Source organism: Varanus komodoensis, unplaced genomic scaffold, assembly GCF_004798865.1.
Source record: "Varanus komodoensis strain SLA01 unplaced genomic scaffold, ASM479886v1 scaffold46_3, whole genome shotgun sequence".
Taxonomy (NCBI): Eukaryota; Metazoa; Chordata; class Lepidosauria; order Squamata; family Varanidae; genus Varanus; species Varanus komodoensis.
The window spans coordinates 5027758-5047870 of record NW_025336044.1 but is presented as its reverse complement, the minus strand read 5'-3'; the positions used below and the strand labels follow the sequence as shown (position 1 = coordinate 5047870).

The 20113-nt window shown below is 46.1% G+C and overlaps 1 protein-coding gene across 1 annotated transcript in view; it reads left to right on the top strand.

Moving 5' to 3' along the window:
• CERS3 (ceramide synthase 3) overlaps positions 1–20113 on the top strand; it is a 41296-nt gene that overhangs the window by 266 nt on the left and 20917 nt on the right. Inside the window, exons 2-7 of the mRNA XM_044445043.1 lie at positions 1315–1432; positions 11389–11507; positions 12827–12884; positions 14489–14539; positions 16157–16249; positions 17961–18089. Of these exons, the coding sequence (XP_044300978.1) occupies positions 1315–1432; positions 11389–11507; positions 12827–12884; positions 14489–14539; positions 16157–16249; positions 17961–18089 (568 nt within the window). The remainder of the gene's footprint in view (positions 1–1314; positions 1433–11388; positions 11508–12826; positions 12885–14488; positions 14540–16156; positions 16250–17960; positions 18090–20113) is intronic.

Below are 20113 nucleotides of genomic sequence, written 5' to 3'. Positions count from 1 at the left end.
AGCAGCAGTGTTATAAAGTGATGTGGTTCACATTTGTTTTTTAATCCTGGGAAGTGCCTGACTGTTTTCTAGTCCAGTAGATTGTTACAGCCTTGAACTGCAAAACCCATCTTTTAGGACATGGATCTTTAGCGTGTAGATGAGGACCAAAACTGAGATACAGATGCAGGTGATGGTAGCAAAGAATGGGGAGACAGCAACTCCATTGGCAATTGGTAGATTTTGGGGTGACTTTACTGTAGGCCAGTTTGTTGACTAAGAATTTGCACAAATGCATTTGCACATATTTGCATAAATTTGACCTCCCCAAAATAATCTATTTTCACACTTCACTCTGTGGAGGAAATTGCACATTTTTGATTGGTGTCTTCATTCTGTGTAATTTTCTACATGAAAACCTGTGCAAACCCCCACATTTAAGAATTAGTTTACAAGATCCACAAATTCTGTACCATGTGGGAAAGCTGGCTTGCTGTATTATCTATGGGGCAAACTTGCAAAATCGACCCATTTGGTTCTGTTGAAGACATTTCCAACATCCCTAGATGGTAGAGCTAAAAGCACCACTTTGGCTTTTCATTTGTTAATGAAGGGAACAAGAAGGCAAAGTAGAAGAATAGGCATGGAAAGGCATAAGGGGGAACTGGAGGAAAGAAAAAGAGAGACAGAGAATGAGAGAGAAAGAGACATGGAACAGAAGATTGGTATTTATAAAAGTGGATCTGGATTTGTAACTTAAGATTAAAGGTGAGCACCAGGTCTTAAAGGTTGGAAGGCTACCCTTTAAGGTAGAATAGAACGGATCAAATTCTGTTCTGTCTTAAAATTGCAGCCTAATCAACCAGCCAGGGCTAAGCTCCAGTGCAGTTTTCATCTTTAAGGAATGAAAATATATGCAGAAACTATCAGGCAAGTTCTGTGATATTCTAGTGTGGCCTTCCCCAGTTCTCCCCATATGGTCATGCTGATTGGGAATTATGAGACCCCCTCAGTGGGGCAAAACAAATGGGTTGCAATCTGGGATGCAGGGAACCTCATTCCTAGCACAGATTCTGGGATCCTCAAGGTCTTTGGATGATTTTAGCCAGACCCATCCCCCTTTCAGCAGTGCTGAAATTCTGTATATTCCTACTCCCCTCGCATAGAAAAATGTCTACTCTTTCATGTGCGAGTGGTGCCATAGGCAGTATTTTATTTCTCAATGTTATCCTGGGGGCCAAACCCCACCTCTTACCTCGTGGGTGGCCCAGATGGCACCAAGTCCCTTGGAAACTAGTTTAAAGGTGCCAAGTCTCACCTGTCATGTTTTTCCAGATATATCGCTGCTCCTCTGGCAGACTTTTTGGGTGTAAAGTCTGTGCAACGCATCAAGCCCCAGCCTAATCTCGTGCTGGAAATTTTTTTCAAGAACTGCAAAAAAAAGCCATCACAGGTGAGCTTTTGCTTTAAAAAGAGTTCTTTGGGAGGAGCCTATTTCCAAAGCCACATTCTCTCTCTGTCTCTCTCTCTCTCATTCTGAAACTTCATTCATCTACTCCACTTGCTAGTCCAATGCTGATATCCCAGAATGGCTCACATGACAATCATGATCTGTGCTCACTATAGTTTTATCCAAAAAAATCAGTTTGAATTCAATTAATTAAAATATTCACTTATCCAAAAGTATTCACCACCAGACTTTATTCAGGGAATAATTAAATTTCAGTGCCATGTACCCTCACATGCAGCACAGTAAAAATGCCACAACACAAACCAATACACAGATGGAGAGTGGCACATCCTCACAGACAGCTCTACCCAAACATCTCTGCCGGTGCAGCACAACCCTTCCTTGCTGGGCACTTCCAGACATGGACTTTGCTGATTCGTGGAACTGGCAGGGGAGCGAACTTCCCCTCATAACTCTCCCCTGCCTTGGCACTGTTTTCTCCACCTTTTCTTCATGCCATGGACAATGGTTCAAGGAAAAAAACCACCGTGACTTCTGTTGGTTTGCACTAGGAGCCCTCTGTCTACCCAAAAGAAAGAAATTAATTAATTTAAATAATTAAGGGAAGGGCTGGTTACCTATCAAGATGCAAATCTCAGCATAAGGACTCTAACAATTTATATAGTTGTTTAAAAAGGGGATCAAAACAACTGTGTGGGCAGGAAAGCTGAACCGGTGTCTTTTCTTCCTGTGGTGACTCTACAGCAACAGGTGACTGGGGAGGAAAGTACCCAAAGCAGCAGGGTGCAAGGGAGGACGGCAGATGGGAGAGCTCTGCTTCCCTTGATCTTAATTGGAGAAGTAGAAAAAATAAAATACAAGGGGTCTTCAAAAAGTTTACACACTTTTATATTTTATATTATATAATTATATTTTATATATTTTTGGCTGATGGCATTAAAAAGTTGGTACGGCGCTGGGAAAATGCATCACAAAGGAAGGTGACCATGCAGAAAAGTTATGTAATTTGTTTTTGAAATTCTTAATAGAGTTTTAAAAAGTGTGGAGACCTTTTGAAGAACCCTCGTAAAAGCAGTGCATTAAAAATGAACTGAAACCCAATAGTGATCAGCCCATATTATCAAACAGATTTGCAGCACAAAATGTTTAGCTCACGAGGGACCACATAATGAAAGCTCTGCATATATGGATTTTTTTAAGTTATTGAAGGAAATGTAAGATCACTTAGCAAATAATCAGTTTTTAGTTCCTGCCACTTGTCACCGTTCCTCAGTTTTCCATTCCCAGGTACAGTAACATAGAAACAGAGCGAGTGAGAAGGGGTCTCTCAGGCCATCTAGTCTGACCTCCGGCACCAGCCGGCTCCGCTCACGACATGCCCACCAGGTGGACGTCCAGCCTCTCCTTGAACACCCGCACCGATAAGGCCTCAACCACCTCTCGTGGAAGCCCGTTCCACACCCTCGGGGTTCTGACTGTCAGGAAGTGCTTCCTGGCATCCAAACGAAACCTTGGCTCCCTGAGCTTTGCTCCGTTGGAGCACATCCTGCCTTCCTCTGCAGGGGAGAACAGGTCTCTACCCATCTCCATATGACATCCCCTCACATACCTGTATGTCGCCAACAGATCCACTCTGAGTCTCCTCTTCTCCAGGCTGAAGAGACCCAGTTCCCTCAGTCTTGCCTCATACAGCATCCCCTGCAAACCGGCCACCAACCTTGTGGCCCTACACTGCACTGACTCCAACCTGGCTATATCCTTTCTGTAATGAGGGGCCCAAAACTGAGCACAATACTCCAGTTGCGGGCGCACCAGAGTCGTGTAGAGTGGTAGTAACACCTCTCTTGATCTAGAAGCCACACTTCTGGCTATGCAACCAAGGGTGGCGTTCGCCCTCTTGACCACTGCATCGCACTGCTGACTCATGTTTAGCCTGCAGTCAACCAGTACTTCGAGGTCCCTTTCACAAGTGCTGCTCTCCAGCCACTTGTCCCCTAACCTGTACTTATGACGGCTATTCCTATGCCCCAAGTGCAAGACCTTGCACTTATCCACATTGAACACCATCCTGTTGTCTCCTGCCCACTTCCATAGTCGGTCCAGATCCTTTTGGATCTGGAGTGCCTGCTCCTCAGTTGTGACCACTGCTCCAGTTTTAGTGTCGTCTGCGAATTTGATCAGCAGACTGTTCACCCCTTCTTCCATGTCATTAATGAAAAGATTAAACAGGGTTGGCCCAAGCACAGAACCCTGGGGGACCCTGCTTGTCACTGGCTGCCATCCCAGTGATTCCCCACTAATGGTTACCCTCTGCTTTCAGTCAGTCAACCATGCCCTAATCCACCGGACAGTGCTCTGGTGTATCCCTAAACTCCTCAGTTTCTCCACCAGGATATCATGGGGCACTTTGTCAAAGGCCTTGCTGAAATCCAGGCATACTACATCCACTGCATCCCCTCCATCTAGCCATCTCGAAACCTTGTCATAGAATTCCACAAGGTTTGTCTGGCAGGACCTGTTTTTGCGGAAGCCGTGTTGTGTGGCTGTCAGCCTCCCTTCTCTATCTAGCATCACTAGATCTCTCTCTATTATGAGCCTTTCCATTGTTTTTCCTACAATGGACATAAGGCTAACCAGTCTATAATTCCCCATGTCCTTTCTACTACCCTTTTTGAAAATTGGGACCACTGATGCCACCCTCCAGTCCTCTGGAACTTCACCCGTTCTCCACGAGTTCTCAAAAATGGAGGCCAGCGGGCGTGAGAGAACCCCTGCCAACTCTCTAAGTACTCTTGGGTGTAACCCGTCAGGGCCTGGCGCCTTTGTAATGTCGAATGCCCTGAGGAGCCCCTCTACTTCAAGGGGGGGGTGACTCTAATCTGTGCCCCTAAGTCCCCAGCCTCATCTAATCTCCTATGCAGATATCCCCCGTCCTGCTTTGGGGAGAACACAGAGGCAAAATAGTCATTTAGCATCTGTGCCTGTTCCCTCATATCAGTCACTGGATCTCCTTCCTCCTTATTTAGTGGTCCTACCTCTTGTCTCCCCTTCCTCTTCCTATTTACATGCTGAAAGAAGCCCTTTTTGTTGCTCTTGATATTCTTGGCAAGTCTCAGCTCGTAATCAGCCTTAGCCTTGCGAAGAATCCTTCTGCAACAGGCCTCCTCCCCTCAGTATACCCTTTTGTCTATTTCCCCAGTACCCATTTCCTACGGAGGTTCCTCTTTCATCTAATCCCTCTAACCACCTTCTTTCGCATCCATGGTGGCACTCTCCTCTGCCTCCCCACCTTACTGACTAGAGGTATCGTCAAGGCTTGCACCTCCAAAACCTCCTTTTTGAGTGATATCCACCCCTCTTCAACTCTCTTACCTTCCAGTAACCTATCCCAGGAGACTTTCCCCAGTCTGGCCTTCAGTTGGCCAAAGTTTCCCCTCTTGAAGTCCCAGCTCGACCTGCTGCACGTCCCCAGTCCCCTGATCTCAAAGCAAAGGATGGAGTGATCACTTGCATCCAGAGCTCCCCTAATCTGTACTTCATCTATCAGCTCCTCCCTATTGGTAAGACCAAGTCAAGGATGTTTCCCTTCCTCATTGCCTCTCGGACCCTCTGTGTGAAAAACCCTCCCTCTATAGCTTCTAGGAAGCGACGTGACCTGGCTGTCACCACCGCGTGAGTCTCCCAACTAATATCCAGGAGATAGAAATCTCCCATAATTACTGTGTCTCTCCCCCAAGATATCCTTAGAATCTGGCCTGTCAGGACATCATCCAGGGTCTCAAGTTGACCTGGAGGGCGATAACATACCTCCACTGTCACGTCTCTTTCCCTGTCAAAACCCCTAAGTTTCACTCAGACTGCCTCTACTGAATCCCCATCTGTGCTGCATTCTATCTGACTGCATCCTATCCCTTCCCTGACATGCACCTCAAAGCCTTCCCACCGCTTCCTTTCCTTGGAGTTCCCAGCCTCCTCCTTCCTCCCATCCTCCCTGATACCTGGCCCCTCTCTGTAGGAGCCCTGTCAGTCCCTGCAGTATCTCTAAAACCCTGCTCCCAGAGCCCTGATCCTCCCCCCACACTTGTCCAGTGCAGACAACGTTACTGGGGGACCTGAACCCCCCCCCCGGCTCAGTTTAAAGTCTTCCGGACGAAGCTCGCTAGAGCATCTCCAAAGGACCTTTTCCCCATCCTCGTGAGGTGTAACCCGTCCCTTGCCAGAAGTCCATTGGCAAGAAACGAGTGCTGTGGTTGAGGAACCCGAAGCGTTCCTTCTGGCACCACACCCTAAGCCAGTTGTTCACCTCAGAGGCCCTCCTGTCCCTTCCTGGCTCAAATCCCCGGACTGGTAAGATTGACTCCCTGAGTTTCTTCCCCAAGGCCTCAAAGTCCCTGGTGGTCCCAACTACACCCTGCCTGGCCACATCGTTTGTGCCCACATGGATCACCAGGAGCGGCTGGTGACCCCCGGAGTGAACAAGACGCTCCACTCTGTCCTTCACATGCCAGATGTGTGCGCCCAGCAGGCAGCAGACCTCCCTTGTCTCCAGGTTGGGGCGGCACACCGCCGGCTCAGTGCCCCTCGGCAGGGAGTCCCGAACAACAATCACCTGCCGCCGTACCTTCCCGGTGCTGGTGGACGGTCATGCCCTGGCCCTCGCCTCTCCTGCAGTGGCTCCCTTGCCGCTTGTTGTCCCAGGCTGGGGGTCCTGCTGGTCCCCCGAGGCCTCATCAGCCCCAGCCCCCCCGAGTGGAGAGAACCTTTTTCCCAGCTGCAGACTGGTACCAGGAGAAGGAGGAGGCTGTGCTGGCCTCCTCCTCCTGTGGGTGACATACCTCCATGTCTCCGTGGCTGCTCCTCCCGTGGTCTCTCCCTCAACCCTCTGTCCAGAGGGGGGCTGTTCCTGGTGGGCCTGGAGAGCTCTCTCAGCCCTCAGGCACCTCACCTCCTCCTCTAGCAGGGTCACCAGCTTGCATCGAGGGCAAGTGTATCCCTGCCAGTAGCACATAGGCACTAGAATTAACTCTAAAAATAAGTATTGCTGGCTGAATGAAGTATTCTTACTTTGGGTGAAGTGTTTCCTTCTTGTAAGCTGGACAATGTTGAAAGTAAACTGGAGCTAATTTTCCAACCTTTAGAAGGCACCAGTTGGTTATAGCTCCCCTGCTAAGACAACATCCACCTATAGTTCAAGTGGAGAGAACACTAGTCAGCCGGGCTCACTTGGAGCTACCCACTGGGTTATTTTTCCCCCCTGCCCTCTGCACAAGAGGCATTGTGCCTTGACATTTCCTGCTGTGACTCTCTCTCCCTTGGCTGGGCTTGCCCACCATGCCTTGTCTTTACCTATCTTGACTAGACTTGAGCTGCCTTGATCTGACTCTACCAGATGCTGCTGACTTGCTCTGTGACCCTCTCTTATTTGCAGAACCTGACAACCTGGTTTCTTTCCTACAGTCTCTGGGTTTTGCACTGGATCATGATGGTATATCAGATTAAGCCTCCATTGATTAAACAGCAAAGTTAATTAACATTTTAACTGTGGGGCCTTATTCTACAATCTTTTAAATATTCTGAATACGAGTTGTCCTATTTGAAAATGGTGGGTTTAGAAAACAGAAGCAAAGAGAAATGTCATGATCAGATCAGAACATTCTATGGCCATGGAGGTGCTTTTCTTTTCTTTTTCTTTTTCTGCATTACATGAGAATTTAGAGGTGCTGCATCTGTCATCATTTGTCACTGCAACAGAATTATACATTGTGCAACTAAAAAGCATTGGAGCTGAATCAGCCCCTCTTTGCCACACCTTTTTACTCAAAACACATTAATTCAGTATTAGGTAATTCTCCAGAAGCAAAACTTCATAATCCGTCCCGTATGATCACCCACATCTGTTTAAATGGGATTACAAGCTATATGCCTGCATATCTAGATGTGTATTGCTGGGAAATATTTATCCTCTGACTCTGGGTGCTTGCCATGGCCTCAGGGTCTGAAACTACAGTTTTTCTATCTTTTTTTGTGGGGTGGGGTATGGAAATGAGGAAATAGACTTTCAGGAGGTGACAGAGTGGAGGATGGACTTCCTAGGGAAAGGATACCACGCTGCCCTCCTTGGAATCTATGAATCACAGACTGTGGAAAGCACAGCACAAATGCAGGTTCCCCATTCCCAGCAGAGACGACAACAGGGGCAGCCTCTTCAGGTACAAGAAGCTTCTCCTAGTGCAGTCAGGGCTTGCTCTCTAGGTCAGCCCTGCAACCTGGTTCCCTCCAGATGCACTGGGGTGCATCATTCCCAGCAAGCTGGGCCAACACATCTGGAGGGTGCCAGGATGGGAAAGACTGGCCTAGACAGAGCTACAGCCCCGCTGAAGTCACCATCTACCATTGTCTGCTGTTGAAGGAACACAGCCAGCTTGCACGTTTTCTATCTGGGAACTCCTTGGAGCTGTCTGAGGTGCTGTATCAGTCCAGGTGGCTCTGTGTTATTTATTCATTAAGCTGTGGAAGCGATATTTGAGCACACTGGTATGACCCTCTGACCTGGGGGTCACCAGTACTTGATGGTGCCGAAGTTACTGTCTCAGTCTAAGGTCCTCTGCTGCTGAAGCACATGCTGAGTCTCCTCGTGGGCATCTCCAACTGGAGTGTTGAGTGGAGCTCTCCCAGGCACTGCCTCTGCTGATGAAGCAAAATTAGGTCTGTCTGCCTGGGTCTCTTGGCTTGGGTGCTTTTTGGAGTTGTCCAGCATGGCACCTTGAAGCCTGAACCAGGACTCCTGTGGAAGCTTTGCATGGGCTGGAAGCATCAAGTAGCTACGACCACCTCCTGGAGAAGATTCGCAGTACTGAGTGGCTGAGGATATATGAAATGTGGTTGACTACTGGCCCCTAGATGAAAGAGATTAATTCCATTCCACTAAGCATCAGCACTGAAATCCAAGACTGAAAATTGCAAATGTGTGTTTAGCAGTAAATTTTCCTTGTTAGCGATCTTCCAGTTGGCACTGGCAATGGGCAAATTGACCCTGGTACAATTCAGGCACCAAATCGAAGGGCCCAGCTGTATAAACGTGTGCAAAAGTGTGCTACGTTAAGATTTCAATCAAGGTTGGATTGGGGTGTGGGACTAGGTGAAGCCTGGCAACATGGCTGGCTGAGAGTGATGTTCGTCCCCACCCCATTTTCTGAAGAAAAGTCGCCCATGCCGAGATGGCCTATTCCCTTGTGAGCCATTGGATGCATGCACTCCATTTACACTCCAGGCCAACCGAGTGGGGAGCTTGGAGAGAACAGGCGACAGCTGCAGCAATGATACTGCCCTGCCTGTCCAAACTTCCAGTCACATTTTTTCTAGTGCCATTTCAACTGCCACTTGTGCCATGTGCAACCTCTTTTCACAGTTGCTTTTCTGCCCCTTTCACAGGGATGTTGAAAATTGTGGAGAAATGTCTTCAGTGCAGATCTTAAGCTAAGGAGATGCTGAAGATCCTTGCTTCACACCTCACATCTAGTTCTGTCCTCGTAACCTCTTTGCTTGCTTGAGCTTTCCCAAAAGCTGCCCTGTGGAAGGCAGAAGCAGAACTTTCTCCCTTGCAGCCTTCCAGAGCTGCTGCCTGCTGGGTGCCTGAAAGCTAACAGCAACCGAGCCAAACCAAAAAAGGTCTCACTCAGGCTGCTCCTGCACTCGAGTAAAGGGAGGCTGAAGACAAAATTGGCTGGAAGGATAGGAAGCAGCGGTTTGTATAGGTCAGGCAGTCCTGGGGTTCCTTTACCCACTGGAGCGGCTCACGTGTCCTGCATTTTTCAGCCAGCCCTGCAGAAAGGTGTGTCTTACAGCTCTTGGCTATCCCAATCAACATTCGCATCAACTATTAATTAAAACTTCTGTTGCAGAGATGAACCTGTCGATTAAAACAATTAAGGGTGCAATTCTAGGTATGTTGGGACATGGGGAAGTCCTGCACGTCTCAGCATTTCTAGCCAGCCACAGTGGCGGCAGTGCCAGAATTTTCTGTCTAGACATGCAAATGATTGCACCCTATGGGCACGGTGATGATAACTGGACTTGCTTAGAGTAGTTGAGGCATGCTGGGATTTGTAGGCCTTTTTCTTCCTAGTTATGCATAAGCTTGCACCCTAAAGTTTATGCATAACTACTAGCATTAAATCTTGACTGCATCACTACTTTCATCCTTAGTGGGAAACGCTCCTGGTCTGCAATGTGGAAAGTAAAAGCAAAACAGGTGAATAAACTTGTGGGATTTAGTACAGCGTATGTTTTTTGTCTCCTTCATGGACCACTGCCTTGTCATGGTGAAGGGGCTTGCATAGCTCAATGAAGCTATGAGTGATGCCATGCAGGGCCACCCAAGATGGACAGGTCATAGCAGAGAGCTCTGACAAAACGTGATCCACTGGAGAAGGAAATGGCAACCCGCTCCAGTATCTTTGCCATGAAAACCCCATGGACAGTACCAAAAGACAAAAAGATATGACGCCAGAAGATGAGCGCCTCAGATCAGAAGGTGTCCAATATGCTTACTGGGGAAGAGCAGAAGGCTAGTACTAGTAGTGCCAGAAAGAATGAAGCAACAGGGTCAACGCCCAGAAGTACAGGCAGGATTTCGAAGAGGGAGAGGAACTAGAGATCAAATTGCCAACATACGCTGGATCATGGACAAAGCTAGGGAGTTCCAGAAAAACATCTGCTTCATTGACTATGCTAAAGCCTTTGATTGTGTGGATCACAACAAGTTGTGGCAAGTTCTTAAAGAGATGGGAGTACCAGACTATCTTCTTGGTCGCTTGAGAAACCTATATGTGGGTCAAGAAGCAACAATGAGAAGTGGACACGAAACCACTGATTGGTTCAAAATTGAGAAAGGAGTTCGGCAAGGCTGTATACTGTCGCTCTGCCTATTTAACTTATATGCAGAACACATCATGAGAGGGGCGTGGCTAGATGAATCACAAGTTGGAATTAAGATTGCAGGGAGAAATAACAACCTCAGATATGCAGATGATACCACTCTCATGGCAGAAAGTGAAGAGGAACTAAAGAGCCTCTTGATGCGGGTGAAGGAGGAGAGCGCAAAAGTTGGCTTGAAACTCAACATTAAGAAAACTATGATCATGGCATCTGGTCCTCTCACTTCCTGGAAAATAGATGGGAAAGAAATGGAGGTAGTGACAGATTTTATTTTCCTGGCCTCCAAGATCACCACAGACAGGGACTGCAGCCAAGAAATTAAAAGACGCTTGCTCCTGGGGAGGAAAGCTATGTCAAATCTAGACAGCATACTAAAAAGCAGAGACATCACCCTGCCAACAAAAGTGCATATAGTCAAGGCTATGGTTTTCCCATTTGCATTGTATGGCTGTGAAAGTTGGACCATGAGGAAGGTTGAGTGCCAAAGAATTCAGGCCTTTGAATTGTGGTGCTGGAGAAGACTCCTGTGAGTCCCTAAGACTGCAAGGAGATCAAACAAGGAGAACAACCCTGACTGCTTTTTAGAAGGCCAGATACTGAAGATGAAACTCAAATATTTTGGCCACCTAAACAGAAGGAAGGACTCACTGGAGAAGACCCTGATGCTGGGAACAATTGACGGCAAAAGGAGAAGGGGACGGCAGAGGATGAGGTGGCTAGATGGAGTCATGGAAGCAGTCAGTATGAGCTTGAGTGGACTCCGGGGGATGGTGGAGGACAGGAAGGCCTGGAGGAATGTTGTCCATGGGGTCGCGATGGGTCAGACGCGACTTCGTGACTAACAACAACAAGTCAACCCACTCCAAATGTTTTTCTGAGCTCCAAACCAGAGTTTCACTTTCCCTGTGGAAAGCACTGCAGCCTTAAAAAGGAGAGGACTTTTTCTGTATTCTTTCTTCTGCCAACTCCCCACATCTTTCTTTCTTCCCCCTCCCTTACAGGCAGAGATACGCAGATTAGCCAAAAAGTGCAATTGGACTGTACACCTGGTGGAAAAATGGTTCAGAAGACGACGAAATCTAGAAATCCCAACATTGCACAAGAAATTCCAGGAAGCTTGGTAAGAAAAAGCAGTGGTACCTTCTGTTTGGAGCTCTTTATTTGCAAAAATATCCTGCTTGTAGAATATTGGCATGTCAGAAAAAAATTGGCTGGAATAGTTTCGTCTGTGGCTAAATGTTTGTTGCATGGAAGAGTGTTCCATCTGGGGCTCTGTGTGCCACCCCTGCCTGAAATGGTGTGTCTCAAGTAGGGATGAAGTAAAAATGTGTGCAGCTGGAGTTTTAATGAGAATTTACTGAATTTAATACTTTCGAACCACTACGCAAACCAAAATTCATTAATCTTTCCAAATTTTCACTGAGTGCAGGTAATATGACATGCCATGGTGCTACAGAGTAAACATCGAACAAGCCATTTTTTCTCATCATGGTTTCTAGAACCCAAACTTAGCATGGTGAAAGACCTTGACTGGGTTCAGACAACACAGCGGACCAAAAATGGTTTTAAAAGATTGTGTGACCTTCTACTTGTTAGGAAAATGGAAGACGAATAGGTTAAGGAAGCCATGATAATACGGGCACAAAACCTTAGATTTAATACTGAACTAGAAATGTGGTAAAAGCTGTGCGAGAGAAATATCAAGGTAACATTAGCAACCTCGTATAAAGAAAGCTTGTAAAAATGTGTTATAGGTGGTAGCCGTCACCAAATAGATTAGCCAAGATGTTTTTAAAGATGTCAAATGGATGTTGGATATGTAAACGTAAATTGGGTATTTTTTATTATATATGGTAGAGGAAGTGGAACAAAAATCCTTAGTTTTTTAAACCTGAGATTTCTTTTTCATTAGGCATTATATTAGGACATTAGTAAATAAGAAATGCATCTGATTTTATATGTAATCATTGCGGTGAGGTTTGTATTCGTTTAACACTGGAAAAGTAAAGAACTTCCCACCGATGAATTGATTAAAAGATCCTTGATTGTGCAGAAATGGATAGACTGAATTTATCATTGAAGGAAAAAGAAAATACTGACTTCTATCAAATTTGGGAATCTTTTTATTATTGGCTAGAGAAACGGGACTTCGCACAGACTTCAATATGTTTTCTAAGTTATTATAGATGGAAAAAGAAAGGTGTGGGGGCTGACCTAGTGGGCTCGATGTTTTTTGATCGTGGATCTTGTTTGTAGTTCTCTTTTTGTTTTTGTATAATTTCTCAAATAAAACTTATTATAAAACAAAAAAACAAAATTGGTTTTAAAAATGGCTTGCAGTATTGTCTGAACATAGCCTATGTGTGCACCTGGTGTGTTTGTGCATACAAGTGTGCGTTTCTGCATGAACTTTTTTTTTTCTTGTTTTCTTTTTTGCAGTTGGCGATGTATATTTTTCAGTATATCATTTGTTGCTGGAATTATATTTCTCTATGACGTAAGTGAAACACAGGATGATAACCAAATTTTAATAAAACATTGAACAAAATGAAGACCTTATCCTGTACTCTATGGTCTCAAAGATGTGCATCATGGATTACCAAGTGTTCTAAATTTGGGTTTGTTGCAAAATAAGAAATAACCCCTAACTTTCCACCAGTTTCTGAGCAGCGGTATACTCCTCATTACTCCTGAAGTACTTGTTTATTTTAATAGGTTTAATGTGTTTTCATGTTAAAAGGAGGGCAAAGAATACAGAATAGGAATACAGGGAATGGTATATATTGTAGCATAGCTTTAAAAAAAAAACTGACATAGGAAGTCAGGGCCAAACCAGGTATTATGTGAGAGAACTGTGAAAAGAATCTTCCATGGGTTTCTTAAATGAATGATACCAACATATTTTATACTGGGGGAAATAGCAGCTCCATAAAAAAGCTTTAACCAAGAAAACAGTGTTCTTGGTTTCAGACCTCCTCCTTGGTGCCATGTTTTCATTAGCCTGAGTATGCAGCTGTAAATCATAAATATTTTTGATTTCAAGATTTTATTGTTTTCTAAACAAATAGTTGGGACTAGGCTACATGAAAAATGAACTCCTTCCGCATTTCTCTGCCCAAACTTTGAGATCACCTTCAAAGGTCTTTTTCCAGGTGTCCCTGCTAAGTGAGGAGTGGGCTTTTTCAGTGGTCCTGGGAGATTTGTGATCCTTTTGACACCCACTTTCCAGTTCTTTCAGGCACTGGGTGAAGACCTTTTTATTCTTTTCAGTCTTAAAGCTTTTAGGCACAATTCCACGCATGTATAGACAGAAAAAAAGCCCTGTAGCTTCCAGCGTTTCCCAACCAGAATGGGATTATGGAGTGCAAACATTTATGACATACTGGAAGTGTGAAGAGTTTTGTTGTACTAATTTCATTCTTAAATTTATGCTGAATTGGTTGCTGTCATATGATGACCTTATTTTCTAGTATCTGTTTGAAGTTTTACTGGAAACTTTCTACATAATTGGCTACTAACATGTTTTAAAAGAGGAGGATCCCTTTTATGGATCACTCTCTTCACATTCAGTTGTTCTCTTAACAGTGCATTCTATTCCTATCTCCTCAGGAGTAAATCCCATTGAGTTCAGTAGAGTCTACTCCCAGAGAAATAGGTATAGGCTTACAGCCTTAATTCATCAATTAACAGTAGCCTATCTTTCAATGATATTTGACATTTCTGTATCACTTTAGAACAGCTTTCTCCAATTAGGTGTCCTTCATATGTTTTGGGCTATAAATCCCAGCATCCATGACTGTTGGCTGTGCCAAATGATGGGAATTGGCATCCGATACATTTAGAAGGTACCAGCTTGAGAAATGCTGCTTCAGTGCTTGAAGCACTGTGCATTCTATTATTTTAGTCATCCTCAAGGAATAGTGTAAATTTGCTATTCTCTTATCACAGGAATGCATTGAGGGCAAGAGAAGGTGAAGGTCACAGACTAGTAAGCTTGTGGTAGAGGTGAGATTTGCCCCAGGTCAGTTATACAGCCACTATGCTATGCTTGCAATGTGTGAACAGATGCCAGTTCTCAGTCTGATTCTGTGTCTCTTGCAGAAACCCTGGTTTTATGACATCTGGCAGGTGTGGGTGGACTATCCGTTTCATGTGAGTGTTGCAGCTGCTGAGCGCCTCAGAGTTCTCCTTGTCTTTCCATGTCCCTTCTGGACTGAAGTGGTCAAGCCGCCCTCTTAGATGGGCCCCCAGTAGTTTCTTTGTTCATATTCAGTCACTCCTGGACAAAACGGTCATGGGAGAAAATTCTGTGGATCATGGGAGGTCATGGGAGAGGCAGCCCCACTGGAGCTTTCCTTTAAGAACCATGGCTTCAAGACAGTCTCCTGAACCACAGTTGCCAGATATGATATCCATTTCAGTGGTTGAACTATATCAGCTCTGAAGACCCAGCTCTATAGACCTGAAGTGAGCTGAATAAAAGCAGTGAGCAGATGAACAAGAACCAAAACTTGGTGCTAAAATACATGTAGGCATTCTCAGCTTCAGTCTCCATATCTGCAGCTGTAAAAGAATCAGGTAACAGGTGATGGGAAGGACCCCTGCTGGAGAACCCAGAGAGTCCCTGCCAGAGACAGACAGAAAGTAGGATGCTGAAGAAATCTGCCATGGAGTCAAACAAGTTCGGATTTTTATGAATCTAATCCATGGATTCCACAGTGGACCAGGCTTCTCTGATTCCCGTAGGCTCTGTGGATTTGTCTGCTAGCTTTTCATGTTGGCAAAGGATTTGTTCCCAGTTGCAATCACCCTCCCCTGCATTAGCACAACTGTGCATTTGCACTAATGCTAATTCATTTGTGCACATTATAGCTACTTCCCATTAGCCAAGTTGTATTTGCACAAGTGCACATGAGTACTAATGCCACTTAGCACAAGCAGAATGAGAGTGTTGAAAGGGAATCCGGTTTCTTCAATAAACAGATGATGGAAGCAAAAACATCTGGCAATCCACAAAGCTTAACAACTTCCATACATCCTGGTTGATTTGAATCAACTGGTACATCTTTGATTGATATTTAGCAGAACAGTAATCATTTCCAACTTCCACTTGTTCCACAAGAGCAGCAACCAAATTACCAGCATCCTTCCCCCAATTATACTGCTGAAATGAACAAAGCTCACAATAACCAAGAAAATATTTAAATAGAAAATAAATGGGACTACGGAGTTTAAAGAAAAGGCTTACATAAATAGTGGATTTTCAGGGAAGATTTAAAAGAACAGAGGTTTTCTCACACGCCCATATAGGCATCCGGCTCTCCCAGTTCAGAATAGGTTGTCTCTGTGACTTTCTGTTTTCTCCTTCACCCGCTGCTGTGGCCTTTTTGATATACAGTATACCCCCGTGAAGTTGCAGTTCAGCGTTCGCGGCCTCAGTCTTTCATGGAATTGTCTGTGTGGCAAGGAGATCAGTTTGGACTCACTCGAGAAAACGATCTATGTGTGTGCCCGCCCCGCCTCATCGTCCCGCCCACACACCACCTGTTCTAAGGCTTTTGACAGTGAACCTTTACCACATTCAAAATTCACAGTTTTTCACAATCCGCGGGTACTCTAGGAACACAACCCCCACAAATGTTGGGGGACTACTGCATTTCTGTTATTCACTGCAGCAGTCGCAGGACTAATCTAAATGCCTTCATCACCATCCCAGAAGTGCGGATGTTTTACCAATCTGAAAACTAATGGTCTACTTTCTCTTTGCAGCCCTTGCTACCATCTCAGTACTGGTACTATATGCTTGAGATGAGTTTCTACGTGTCGCTGCTATTCACCCTCGGGATCGACACCAAAAGGAAGGTATGTCCTGCTGGCCATTCACCATTTATGTGCTACACATCTGGAATGATTTGCTAGCTTTGAGGGGGAAGATCTGGCCTTGCACACAGTGCATGGTTGAGCTATGGAGTTCACCACCCAGGATGCCATGCTGGCCAGCAAACTGGGTGGTTTTCAAAGGCCCGATTCACGGAGGATGAGCTACTGCTTATGAGGGCCATCTGCTACTCCACATATCAGGACCGCACCCCTGCAGACCCCAGTGGCCAGGGGACAGACACAGAAAAGTGCTGTTGCTCTCGCATCCTGCTGCCATAGGCAGTTGCTTGGCCACCGTGAGAACAGATTGCTGGAGGAGAGGGACCTTCATCTGATCCAGCATGGTGCTCTTAAGTTCTTAGGTGTCCATGGAAGTTTTCTTATTTAAGTGCTAAAAAGGTAGGTGCCTCTGTATGCAGCCAGCAATCTGGCACCTCCCAGATGCATTGGACTGTAACTTCCATCCTTTTCAGCCAGCAGGTCCCAGAGCTGTGGCAAATTAGACGTGTGGCTGTCTCTAGCAGAGGGCTGGGGGCTGACATGGTCTTGGGCATGAACACTGCAGCACAGCAAGGTGCTTCTAGTCACAAGTAGCAAAGGGAAGCCTGGTACAGTGGAAGCTTGCAAGTTATTTAGGGGAAAGAGCCTCAGGCAGCCCAGATAAAAGGCATGTCACATTTTGCCTGCTGGTGGCTGGAAGAGGATGCTCTCAGGTGAATTCCCTCCACTGCAGCAATGTACTTGCTTGTTGATCTGAGCAATTGCCCCATCACAGAAAGGTGATGACATTCTTTTCCAGGTGCTACTGACTGGTCCTTTAATTACATAGCTTGGCTGAAGATTGACCAACAGGGAACAGCCTCCCTTTCATTCGTACAGGCAATTAGGTTGCATAGCACCCTGGGTTCTGTACATTCATCCTGGCTCTGCTGAGTTTAGATGCAACTATTACTATTATTTTCATAAAAGGTGGAATGTAAAAAAGAGAAAGAAAATAGCAAGAGAGCTTACATGAATATTACATATAGTATCCAAATCAAAATGTCTCACAATAAATCAGTTACTATTATTATCTCTTCTGTGCTCATTCAAATTGATTTAACTAAATTAGGCTGTCACAAAGAGGAAGGACAAGATCTCATTCATTCCAGAGTTCAGGACATGGAATAATGGACTTTGGATAAAAGAAACCAGTTTTAGACTAGACACCAGGAAGAATTTCCTCACTGTCAGAGCAGTACAACAATGGCTCCTATTACCTGGGAAGTTGTGGGCTCTCCCTCTCTGGGGACATTCAAAATGCATCTGAACAGTCACCTGAGTGGGATGGTGTACCTCAGTGATCTGAAACAGCAGGGGGCTGGACCCAATGGCCTTCTTCGCCCCTTCCAACTCTACGATTCTGTAATTCTAGAACTCACAGACAATTTTGTCTGATCTGTAATTCTTAATATTGACTTGTGTTCTATTCATTCTAACTCAGCAAAATAACAACAAAGCATTTGCATTTAAACTATAACTCACAGTTTAATATTTTAACATTTTGCAATAACTTTTGGGTGGTCATGGTGCTTTCAAAACTTTGCCATGTTCAAATGAAAACTTTTGAATATATGTTTCTTCCATATGGATGCAAGTGCATTTTTAAGAAGAGAACCTAACGTGTGATTTCCTTCCCCTACCCACTGCACAGGACTTTAAAGCCCATGTGATCCACCACTTTGCAGCTCTGGGCTTGATGTTCTGCTCCTGGAGTGGCAATTACGTCCGTGTTGGAACGCTGGTGTTGCTTGTGCATGATGTTGCAGATATTTGGCTGGAGGTAATGTTGCTGGGGCTTCAGGTGTGCACTGGCATGAATCCCTTGGGACTGTTTATATCTCGAGTGGCTCTACACAAGGACCCTGCTCAGAGGAGCTCTGGCTAAGGCCTCACTCAGCAGAACACAAGGTCACCAGAAGAGCCCTGCTGGACCAGATGGAGGGACCATCTAGCCCAGCATTCTGTTCACACATGGCCAGCTGGCTGCCCACCGGATCCCCCAAGCAGGACAGAGTGCCACCCCCTCCCCTCCTGCCCATGTTTCCCAGCAACTGGTATACAGAGGTGCACTGCCTCTGAAACTGGAGGCAGCATAGAGCCATCCGGACTAGTAGCCATGGATAGCCTTCCCCTCCATGCGCTGGTCCAATCCCCTTTCAAAGCTGTCCAAATTGGTGGCCTGATCCCTAACCCACAACTATCTATGATTGGGTTTGTTTATTTATGACATTTCTCTCTCACCTTCTTCAGTGGAAGTGCAAGTGGCTACACTGAATTTCCCTGCAGCCTCCCCTCCAAGCCCTGGCCCCACCCAGAGCTACTTAGCTTCAGCAGCCCGGCTGCTTCATATGCCTTCAGACCATGCTCTGAGTTCCTGATGCAGCAACATGGAGAGGATGCTAGTGAGGTCAGTGTGTCCTTGGTTGCACCCTCTTGGTATGTAGCACAGGTGATCAGAATTGTAGGGTCCTGAAGGTGTGAGTCCCAGCAGGGTGAGACTGAAGCTTTAGCCTAGGAAGGGCTGGAAGACAGGCAAGCAGTAGGACCAGGGAAGAAATCAGAAAGCTGAAAGGCGCTAGACCAGCCTTCCTCTAAGTTGTTCCCCCCTTGAAGTGTTGGGCTGGAGCTCCTATACTACTTGGACAGTGCAGCCAATGACTAACATGGGCAACGTCAAGGTAAACAGCATCCAGCATCAGTGTGGTCCTGCAGTTATGGTGCACTGACCTTTGAGACTGCCCCCCCGCCCCACACACATGCTGTCCTGCAAAACCTTGTATCTGCAAGCCAAGGGAAATAATTTGCACAAGGTGACTTCCAAACTGAACACTTAATTCCTTTCCCTGTCTGCTGATGAGCCATGTTGTTAATTCTCTTGAGACGACTACAAATCACATTCCTTCCCCATCATCATCGTTTTTGTGAAAATATCGTCAAATGCATACCTTCTATTGACAATAATCCAAATTCACAAGAACAAAGTGCAAGGTGGGCATTTCACACACATGCACGCACACGCACTTCATAGTCCTTGCATGCAACCAGTGTCTTGGGCTCAGCCCTCCCCTTCTTGCCCTCAGGCTCCAAAACAGCAGGCAGTCTCTCTGCAAAGCACATCCTCAGTTGCATTTCACAGCTACGAGACAAAGCAACTCTTTGAAGTGCTGTAATGAGTTTGGAAGATTAGCCTCTGCTCACATCAAGAAAGTTGATCTCAAACTGGGAACTTTTCCCTCAAAGCCTTCCCTTTTGGCAACTCCATGGGTTGCACCTTCTGAGTGGGTCCTGCTGGAGAAGGGCTGGCTGGCAAGACCTATGCAGGCCCTCTAACGGGGCAACCCATTGCTCCCGTTAGTGCCTTGCCATGGGGTCAGGGGCTAGACATGGCACCAGCTCTCCTGCCTCTCCTTCTTTATCCCCTCCCACCCCTTCCCCAACATCCCTGTTCTGCAGGTTAGCCTGGGACCCCGTGGGCAACCCTTGAGCGTGCTTCAACAGCACCCTGCTCCCCAGAACTTCCACCCCCACCTCCTCAAGCTTTCCTGCTTCTTCTTCACAATTCCAGCCATGATGTCCTGGGATGCCAGCCGAGAGTGGCAGCTGGCAGCACTTGCTGCAAGTACACTCGGTCTCCCAATAAGCCTTTTGCCAAACATTTAGTTGTGCTGTCAACCAGCTGGGGGAAGGCTGGCCTTGAGGGCAAGACAGCCCTGTTTGGATCCACAAGAAGGGCAAGGCCAGCCAGGGAGCCTGAACCATGGCTGCCATGTTAGAACCTGAAAGTCCAATGATTTCAGAACCTCC